Source organism: Trypanosoma rangeli (genome assembly GCF_003719475.1).
Source record: "Trypanosoma rangeli strain AM80 chromosome Unknown Tra_15.4_contig_00475, whole genome shotgun sequence".
Taxonomy (NCBI): Eukaryota; Euglenozoa; class Kinetoplastea; order Trypanosomatida; family Trypanosomatidae; genus Trypanosoma; species Trypanosoma rangeli.
Window position 1 is genome coordinate 1 of NW_021706215.1, and position 9,010 is coordinate 9,010.

Consider the following 9,010-nt stretch of genomic DNA (forward strand, 5'->3'; position numbering starts at 1 on the left):
TATATATGTATATATATATATATATATATATATATATATATCAGACGCATACACATACACGCTCACTCAATGCCTGCGTTAGTGGGTTGTGTAGCCTTCCCCCACAGGTAATTGTGTGTTTTTGTGTGAGAGTTGGTTTCCCCTTTTCTTTTTTCTCTCTTTTTGCTTTGTCCTTTACCTTCGTGGAAGTGAGAATAAAAAAAAAGAGGAGAGTACGTACGCATACAATGCATACATATGTACGTTTCCCGTGGAGACACGATGCTGCAGGGGTGATGATGAAACATTTTTGTTTTTTTAACTTCTTTTTTTACTATTATTATTTTTCTGTTTCACTTAACCGTGTCACTGAGGCGACTCAGTGCAAAAGGAGTCAGCACGTCTGTTTTTGGTTTAGCGCACGCCTCCCCGGGAAAGTGACAGGACAGTGGCGGCAGTGCCACAGCTATGGAGGGTAATGGCGGTGCTAGGGCTGGAGATGGAGGTGCAAGCGTTGACGCTGTGATGCCATGGAGAAGTCTGTGTGACGACATTCTCGCCGCATACAAGGCAAAGCAGGACATTGTTGTACTGCAACGCTTTGAGGAGCTTCAGGCGATGCCTGAACTTGACCTCCTTCTCGAGGTGTCTCGCCGATGCGAAACAACAACAGGAGCGCCCATCAAGACGTCAATGAATGGGGACATACACGACAACACAGCCGCCACTGCGGTGGCTGTTAACGCGGATGCGTTAGAAAAGGTGGAGTTCTGCTGGGGACGCGCGCTGCTTGCAGCGAAACGACTTGCGGGAGATGATGATGAGCATATTGTTACAATTGTGGAGGCCTTTGAGCAGCGGTTTGAGCGCCCATCTGAGTACCTGCGTGTCCTTGCCATCACTGCGGACAGTGCACTGGAGGTCTTGCAGCTGCACCAGCTAGTGGAGGGGAGCATTTCTGCCAGTGCCATCACGGCCGCACTGCACATGTTCCCTTCTCTTACTGCGGATAGAACACGTGAGCTGCTGGAGTTTCTGCGCATCAATGATGTCTCCCTGACGAACGAAGTGTCGGAGCAGCTGGAAAAGCATTTTGTAATGCGCATGAAAACAGAAGACGCAGAGGATGTCTTTCAAGAGATGTGTTCTGTCGGCGTTAAGCCCATGTCTACGCGACCATACAACCTTATCTTTATGAAATCCACTCCATTTAGGTATATGAGTCCGGTTGAATATTACCTCGACATGCTTGACCGCGGCATTGCACCTGAGAACTCGACGTTCCGTATCCTCAGTAAGCAGACGCAGAATGATGGATTCACCAACCAGCATTTTAGGTCGCTTGCTTGGGGGAACGCAACGTCAGGTCGGCGTCGCGACGAGGATGAACGTGGTGGCACACAACTTTTCTTTGCCATGACCTTGGAAGATCTGGCAAAATCTAAGCCAGAGGCAACGTTGGAGGAGGCTCTACGCGTGTTTTACCGTATGGATGTGGAAGGCACCCCACTCACTAATGGATCCCCTGTGGTTAGTGCATTATTAACACACTTTTGTCGTCAAGGTCACTTGGAGGATGCTGAACGCGTACTACTAATGTCGCAGGAGCGTGGTTTTCGACCGACCAGCTTGACAGTGCAGCAGTTGCTGAGAGGAAACAACCCCGATCGTTTTAACCATGCAGAAATGGTACTACAACAAGTGGTGGAGGCAGGTGAGGTGATTCAAGTAGAATGTGTTGAACTTCTACGTTACTTTGTCGCAGAGAAGATACGTAGCAAAGCTGTGCGTGTATTACGTGCCTTTGTTATTCAAGGGTATCAGCATCCGAGTGAATCAATTCCCTTTGCCATAGCATCTATGGCAATGAAGTTAGGTCCTTTTGACTGGGCTTTGGGTGTGCTGGCTGTTCTGCTTGCCACCACTGACAAGCCTGTTGGAAGGGGTGTTCAGTCACGTATTCGTTACACTGCTCACGATATTCGTAGTCGAGAGCTTCTTGCAGTGCTAGAGAAATGTGACTGGAAACGTGAACGTCTTCTTTCCGCAGCTGAACTTCAAGAACCCGAAAGTAACAACGGTAACAGTGGAGCTAGTGATGGTGGTGGGGCTGCCTGGGTGAATCCCAGGAACCATCATAGACCAGATCGGGGTCTGTCTTGGTTGGGGGCGATGCACATTGCGCTGAAGGAGATGTGTGTGGGGTCCGAGGTCCTGGAGGCCTACAAGAAAACCCTTCTACAGGCCATTGAGAAGGCGAAGGAAAACTGCGGCAGTACTGTGACCGGTTGATGCAGATTGAGAAGTGTCTAATTTGCAAAGCCTCTTGTGTACGCCGTGTGTGTGTGGGGAAGGGGGGAGGGGGTAGCGATTTATCTAAGGCGTGCTGTGTTAGGCGGTGCCGGAGATAAAATGTGTCGAGCGCACTGAGTGTCTGCCAGGTGGCACTTACTGCAAGGATACACGTAAAGATGTGTGTGAGCATTAAACGAGGAGGGAAGAGAAAGAAAGGTGTGAGAAATTACCAAGGGAGGAGGGGCAGTCTGAAGAAACAGCAAACAAACAAAAGACTAGAAATGAGGAAAATGGTTGTGCGTTGGGTGGGCAGGGGGAGGGGAAGGGGAAGGGTGTTAAGCCGAGCAAAGCCGCGATAGATGAAGTTATTACGCTTTGTTTCCTTTGCGTTAGAGAAGAAAATGAGGGAGTCGCCGTGCGGCAATATGGATGTCACGTTTTTGGGAAACTACACGCAGACGCAATGGAAAAAAAAAAAGGCACGCAAAGTATTTTTTTAAAAAAAGGGAGACACAACGCCGCCAGCACCATCGCGTACTTCATTCTCCTGGATGTGCTCGTGGAACGGCCGCTGACGCGCGTGGGCGTGGTGGAGACGGGATGGCATGGGCTACAGAGCGAGGACGATATATAAGGAGAGGCAGAGGGAGGGCAGGAGCGGCAGGAATGAGAAGCAATCAAAGAAAAAGAAAAAGAACAGCAACGACAAGTGGCCGTTCGAGGCTCTGTTGCTTTGCATTTCAGCAACGTGCCTCCCTTCCGTTGGGGTTGTTACTTCCTGCAGCTCTCGCTCTGTCCCTTATTTACTGTATGCCCGTGTGTTGGTGGAAGGAAAATAAAAATTTAAAAGGAGTGGTGCCGCATCCGTCTCTCTCTCCGCGTAGCCCGTTATATATATATATATATATATATTTGTTGTTGCATGTGTTTCGTTATTAGTATTTTTAATTATTATTTTGTTTTTCTTTCCACGTCATTGTTGGCCCTTCCTCTTGTGCTGCGTCAGTGCTCTCTTGTGAGGAGGGAATAGCCGTGGGGACGACGGGAGGAGGAGTAAGGAGGAAAAACTTATCAAGAAAGCGAAAGGGCAGATGGCATCCCCAATAGAAATCTACCGCAAGGCATGCACTGCTCTGGAGGTGCCCCCAAATAGCGGGGTGCTACGCATTATGCCTGAGAGCACGGCGCACTTAAGTAGCTTAAGCGTCATGCAGTTCGGACGCAACTTTCTTGGGGATCGCGGCATTGTGCCGCTGATTTCTGTTCTCGCGCACGCCTCCTCCCTTCACACCCTCAATCTGCGAGACAACGGAATCGGGAACGACGGTGTGAGGGCTCTATGCCGTGGACTGCGCCGCCTGCCAGCACTGAAGGTGCTAGAGTTGAGTGGAAACCCCTTCACATTTCTGGCAGCGCGGCAACTCGTACACCTTTGCGAGGATAGCGCCGCACTCACTGTGGTGGGGATGGAAGCCACGCTCATGACGGAGCCACTCAAGGCGAGCATACTTCGTCGCATTCACGAGGCTGTACAACGTCGGGAGAAGCGAAAGTGGGCTGCAGAAGAATCTCTTGTAGGTGAACATGGTGGCATCAAAGGTGCGGCTGCGGGCGAGGCAGCACGAGAACCAGTAGTAGCGGCAGAAGTTATGTTACGGTCTGCGACTCCTCTGGTGGAGGATACGCCTGCGCCGCATAATTCGTCTCCGCATGTTGAGGGTTCTCTCAATTCTGTACACTCACTCGTCCTGCAAAGTCCCGAGAGTGCTGCAAGGAGCAGTAAGGTCAAACGCGAGGACCCGAATGAGAATGAGAATGAGAATGAGAATGAGAATGAGGGGAGCCAAACCGGAACCAAGCCGATTGCATTGGGACCCCCACTGTTGTCCCTGCTGTCAACAAGCGGTGTCAATGAACAGCCATCCGCGTGCTTTGATGGCGACAAAAAGGCGGGGGAAGAAATCCCTGCCGCTGCGGACGACAATGGTGTGGAGTGGGTGGCTGACAAAACAAACGGAGATGCGCTTCCTGAGGAGGCGGATACGCTGAAAATGACGCCACTGGAGGTATTGCTGAGCGAGGAGGAAGAAGCCATCCGGTGGCAGGCATCAAAAGTTGATGTTTCTTCAACAGCAGTCGCTTCCATCCACACACCTGTTCATCTCCTTCGAACAGTGTCAAAGTCAGCCGGGAATGTTTCTGCCACTGCCTACGGATCGTCCTTCTCGCAAGAGGTACATGTAGCGGAGGCGGAAGGAAAGTTGATGGAATTTGCATCGACAACGGCAAAGGAAGATGAGTTTCTCGACCTTCTCTTTGGGAGTGAGGGAGAGTGAATTGCGGCGGTTTCGCTGAAATGAAATGTATAGAGGTGTATGAGTATGCCCACTATTATTTTTTTTCCGCCCTCTTTTTTGTTTTTGTTTTTTTTTGTTTGCCGTCTATGTGCACGGCGGCTCTGCTTATTTACAGCACCGCAAAAAAAATTTTTTTTTTTTTCATCTGATTTCAAAACAAGTGAGAAGTCTAGGACAGCAAAACATATTTAAACAACATTGAGCTCAAGGACAGTCCAGATGGGGACGTTTTTGGATAACAAGCATGAGTACCTCAAGGAACACAACATTCCGCAGCTCATGGACAACATTGTGCGGAACCTCTTGCAAGATCTTCCGGAAAACCCAACTAAGTACATCCACGACCTCCTGAAGGGTCCAATTCCACCGCAGATCATTATTGCAGGCCCTCCTGGAAGTGGCAAAGGAACACAATGTCATGCCATTGTGGAACGTTTTGGAGTTGTGCATATCTCTTCTGGAGATATACTGCGTGCAGAGGTGGCGGCAGGCACTGATGAAGGAAAGATGGCAGAATCCTTCATTAACAGTGGTCAGCTGGTTCCCAACAAACTCATTACAGGTATGGTTTGCAACAGGCTAGAGAAGGAAGATGTGAAAGAGCGTGGGTGGTTGCTTGACGGGTTTCCCCGCTGCAATGTTCAGGCAGAAGCGCTGGAGGCTGTAGGCATTGTACCGCACGTCGTTGTTTTGTTGGAGGTGCCTGATGCAACCGTCATTGAGCGCATAGAGAACCGCCGCACAGATCCGGTCACGGGTGATGTTTACCACCTGATGTACAACCCTCCTCCGCCCGAGGACGTCGCCCTGTGCGACCGCCTCATTCAGCGCGAAGACGATCACCGCGAGACCGTTACGGCTCGTCTGAAGGTTTACCACAAGAACATCAGTGGCCTCAAGGCGCACTATGGAACTCTCGTTGAAACTGTAAATGGGGATGAAAGCATCGAGCACGTTACGGAATGTGTTCTCACAGCTGTGGAAAAGCGTCGTCTCAAGTAGCTTGGGACATTTTTTGCTGTTTACCTTTTTCTTTTTTTGTTGTTTAGCTTTTTTTTTGTTTTGGTTCTTCTTGTTGTGTTTTTTTGTTTTTGTTTTGATTGTTCAAGTTTTTTTTTTTTTATTATTGCTGTTGTTTTTTTTCTTCGTCTCATGCTCTCTTTTTTCTTTTTTGTGGTGTTAGGTGAGGGGTTCTCACCTGGACGTAGAAAGAGGCAAAAGATATTGCGTGGGTTGCGCATAGGGCAAAAAATGACGTTTTTGTTTTGTTTTGTTTTTATGTATTCCTCTGCTTCTTTTTGTTTTTTTTGTTTTTTTCCCATTTTTAGCTGTTGGTGTTGTTTCTGTTTTGTTCTTGTTTTTTGTTTTTTTTTTTTTTTTTTGCCTATCGGGCAGCTGGGTCAGCGTGATTCTATTCATGTAACTATTCCGTTATGTAAATGTGTCTCGGTGCAGATATGGGTCCCCTGCAGAAGTGCACGAGACCACGCGATTTATCTTCCACTCATCCGTCCATATATATATATATATATATATATATATATTGGTATACGGACACACATTTTTGGTCAATGCATACGGAACCAAATGCCTGCGTTGATGGTGGAGCGACCTGCGTGAATCCCCATATGTGGACGTTTGTATTCGACCTGTTTCCATGAGAAAACATTCTTCATTTGATATTGCTATTGTTGCCCCTGTTTCGGTTTTTTTTTTTTTTGCTTTCCTTCTCTTCTTCTTCGGTGGTTGAGTCGCCGTTGAAGAGTGTGATAGAGGCGCAGGCACAAAAGCGCGACTGGTTCCAAGAAGGGCCAACACAAGACCACGGATACAGGGAAGAGAAACTTGCAGTTTGTGTATTGGCAAGCCGATCTTGTGGGTGCGTGCCAGTGCCCTCTCCTTGCACTGTGGAGCGATCTGCATACACATCCATCTAACCGCGAGCTACACGTTCCCTCCTGTTGGAGCTGTAGCGAGCGACAGGCAAACGTATTGGCGCCCTGTGTATTTTGTGACCCCTTGTGCAACTCGCGCTCCCTCTCCACCCACAGACGCGGAGAAATAACCGAAGATGAGCTGGCGGCGCAGTCCTGCGCCGCCGTCGAGCCAGCAGCCGTACAACTCGGCCAAAAGCTCCCGCGCGAGCACCCCAAATGGATTTTCCCGCACGCGCTCCGCGCAAGCTTTACGACGGAGGGGAAGAAAGAACCGCGTGTCTCACACGGTTCGCCACACATTTCGAAGTCGTGCGTTGGATGTAACACCCCTTTTCACAGTAGATGTCGCGGTGCGGTGTGTCGAGGTTGTCAACGAACGCATGGCGTGGACTGCCGAGTTTGACGGCTCTATCGCTGTGCGCAGCATTCCAAAGGGAAGTGAACTGCGAATCATTCCAGGGCGAGAAGGCGTCTTTTGCAACTGCCTTTTATTTGTTGTAAAAACAGGAAAGGTATGGACGGCTTTCAGTGATGGTTTTCTCCGCGTCTACGATGTTAACACATTTGTCATGGAGAATGAGTTCGTGCAGCACAACGGGGCCGTGGAATGCATCGCTGAGATGGAGGGCCGTGTTTATACGGGTGGGCGAGACTGGAAAATCTACCAATGGGTACCTGAGAGCTATAACTACGAGCGACAGTTCTCTGGCCACACCAACGCCGTCAGGTGTCTTTGTCCATACACTGGAAGCACAGGAGCTGTGCTGTTTACAGGAGGTGATGATGGCATGGTAAAGGCCTGGGATCCGTACCTCCCAGTGAAGCAATCCAATGAAAATAATCCTTGCGTGCACACATTTGTGGGACATACACGCGGGGTCTGGGCTTTGGAGCTCGTGAGTCCAAACAATCAGCTGTGGTCGGGTGGCGAAGATACCACCATACGCGTTTGGGATCTTCAATCGTTAAAGTGTGTCACTGTGTTGGAACACCACCGCTCCCCTATTGCTTGCTTGACACTCGTGGAGCATCGTGTCTGGAGTGGTGACAAGCATGGTCACATTCTTTTGTGGGATCTAAAAACCCTCTCACCCACGCAGGAGATCTCGCAGCAAATGCGGGTGGAGCATAGATCGGTGCTTGTTATACGAAAGATGGTTTCGACAATATCTTGGAAGGTGTGGACCACAGGCTCTGCCGGTCACATTCACTGCTGGAATGCTGACTCCATGCCTCTGCTGTTTGACCACGACTCTACCGGAGAGATGTTACCGCACACGGATGAAGAGAATGTACGGGCGCTTGAGCGAGACAACAAGTCACTTCTGGGTGAGCTTGCAAAGCTGACAAGGCAGCTGGAGTCGGAATACGGACGTTCCAGGCTTGAGGTCTTTAACCACGTGCAGGATAAGCAACTCCTCATGGACACCAATGACAGTTTGCAGAAGAAACTCCGCAAACGGCGGCACTCCTGGAGTGATGGCAGCAGCGGGGCCGTCGAAAAAAGAGACCGGTCGTCGCGTCTAACCTCAGGCTCTCCCCCGCCACGATGTGTTAAGTCACCAACGCCAGCAAGTGCTTTGTCACTCGTCGCGGGACAGACAGGGGAGGGCGTGAGAGGTGGCATGCGTTCCCCGCCTTTTTTTACGCGGTCTGTGGACTGTGAGGATGCGGTGTCTATCACTACAGCACATAAACGATTCTTTCCCGGCAACGCCTGGGGCGATATCCTACCACGCAACGAAACGGAACTCCGCGTGGCATTTACACGTGAGGCGGCTCAAGCACTGAGCCTCCCTGAAGACAACTTCCAACAAATATCGATGAAGCCCAAGCAGCATGGACTTCTTACCACAGTAGCCGTTCGGCATTGTTTGTCAAGGCACTCAGAGGACGTTCAACGCCACCTCGACGCACATCCTTTTCTCGACATCCTCAACCACTACAGAATAGCCCTGGAGGGCAGCAACAAAGCACTCAAAGATGCCCTCACCCACGACCAAGACGAAACCAAATCAACAAGAAGATCCAAAAGCGATAATACCAACAGAAGAACATTCAGCCGTTCTGTCGACAGGGAGAAAAGCGCTCAACAAGCTAATCTAAACGATGAACTTGAAAAAGTAAAACAAACCAACATGCGGCTTCACACAGAAATTAAGCAACTAAGTGCACAATTGGCAACAACAAACCCTCCAAGCCACATCAATTTGAAGGAGGAGTACGACGCGCTGAAGAGCTTTGTGGATGGCTCTCTTAAGCCGCAGATATCGCGGTTGAAGCGGATGAACGGGGAGAAGGATCTTGACCTGCGGGCAAACGAGGAGCGTATCAAGCTGCTGCTGCGGGACCAGGAGCAGCTGCAGAAAAAGTTAGCAGGGATGAGCCTCTGAGCCGCATCAATTTGAAGGAGGAGTACGACGCGCTGAAGAGCTTTGTGGA

At 49.8% G+C, this 9,010-nt stretch overlaps 4 protein-coding genes across 4 annotated transcripts, besides 8 other annotated features; all 4 read left to right on the forward strand.

Annotated features, from left to right (window-relative positions):
• Window positions 1-41: a microsatellite.
• Window positions 42-286: 245 nt separating this feature from the next.
• Window positions 287-333: a microsatellite.
• Window positions 334-447: 114 nt separating this feature from the next.
• Window positions 448-2,271, forward strand: TraAM80_08867 (uncharacterized protein; the record flags this gene model as incomplete). Its single annotated transcript, XM_029385592.1, has 1 exon — window positions 448-2,271. The coding sequence occupies one exon, from the start codon at window positions 448-450 to the stop codon at window positions 2,269-2,271; it is 1,824 nt and encodes a 607-aa protein (XP_029234587.1).
• Window positions 2,272-3,163: 892 nt separating this feature from the next.
• Window positions 3,164-3,186: a microsatellite.
• Window positions 3,187-3,206: 20 nt separating this feature from the next.
• Window positions 3,207-3,241: a microsatellite.
• A 124-nt stretch (window positions 3,242-3,365) lies between these two features.
• Window positions 3,366-4,610, forward strand: TraAM80_08868 (putative calpain-like cysteine peptidase; the record flags this gene model as incomplete). The annotated part of the gene is made up of 1 exon (XM_029385593.1): window positions 3,366-4,610. The coding sequence occupies one exon, from the start codon at window positions 3,366-3,368 to the stop codon at window positions 4,608-4,610; it is 1,245 nt and encodes a 414-aa protein (XP_029234588.1).
• Window positions 4,611-4,684: 74 nt separating this feature from the next.
• Window positions 4,685-4,710: a microsatellite.
• Window positions 4,711-4,850: 140 nt separating this feature from the next.
• On the forward strand, window positions 4,851-5,633 carry TraAM80_08869 (adenylate kinase; the record flags this gene model as incomplete). Its single annotated transcript, XM_029385594.1, has 1 exon — window positions 4,851-5,633. One exon carries the CDS (start codon window positions 4,851-4,853, stop codon window positions 5,631-5,633), a length of 783 nt encoding a protein of 260 aa, XP_029234589.1.
• Window positions 5,634-5,642: 9 nt separating this feature from the next.
• Window positions 5,643-5,804: a microsatellite.
• An 83-nt stretch (window positions 5,805-5,887) lies between these two features.
• Window positions 5,888-6,012: a microsatellite.
• A 133-nt stretch (window positions 6,013-6,145) lies between these two features.
• Window positions 6,146-6,175: a microsatellite.
• Window positions 6,176-6,702: 527 nt separating this feature from the next.
• TraAM80_08870 (uncharacterized protein) lies at window positions 6,703-8,961 on the forward strand (the record flags this gene model as incomplete). The annotated part of the gene is made up of 1 exon (XM_029385595.1): window positions 6,703-8,961. The coding sequence occupies one exon, from the start codon at window positions 6,703-6,705 to the stop codon at window positions 8,959-8,961; it is 2,259 nt and encodes a 752-aa protein (XP_029234590.1).
• Between the last annotated feature and the right edge of the window lie 49 nt (window positions 8,962-9,010).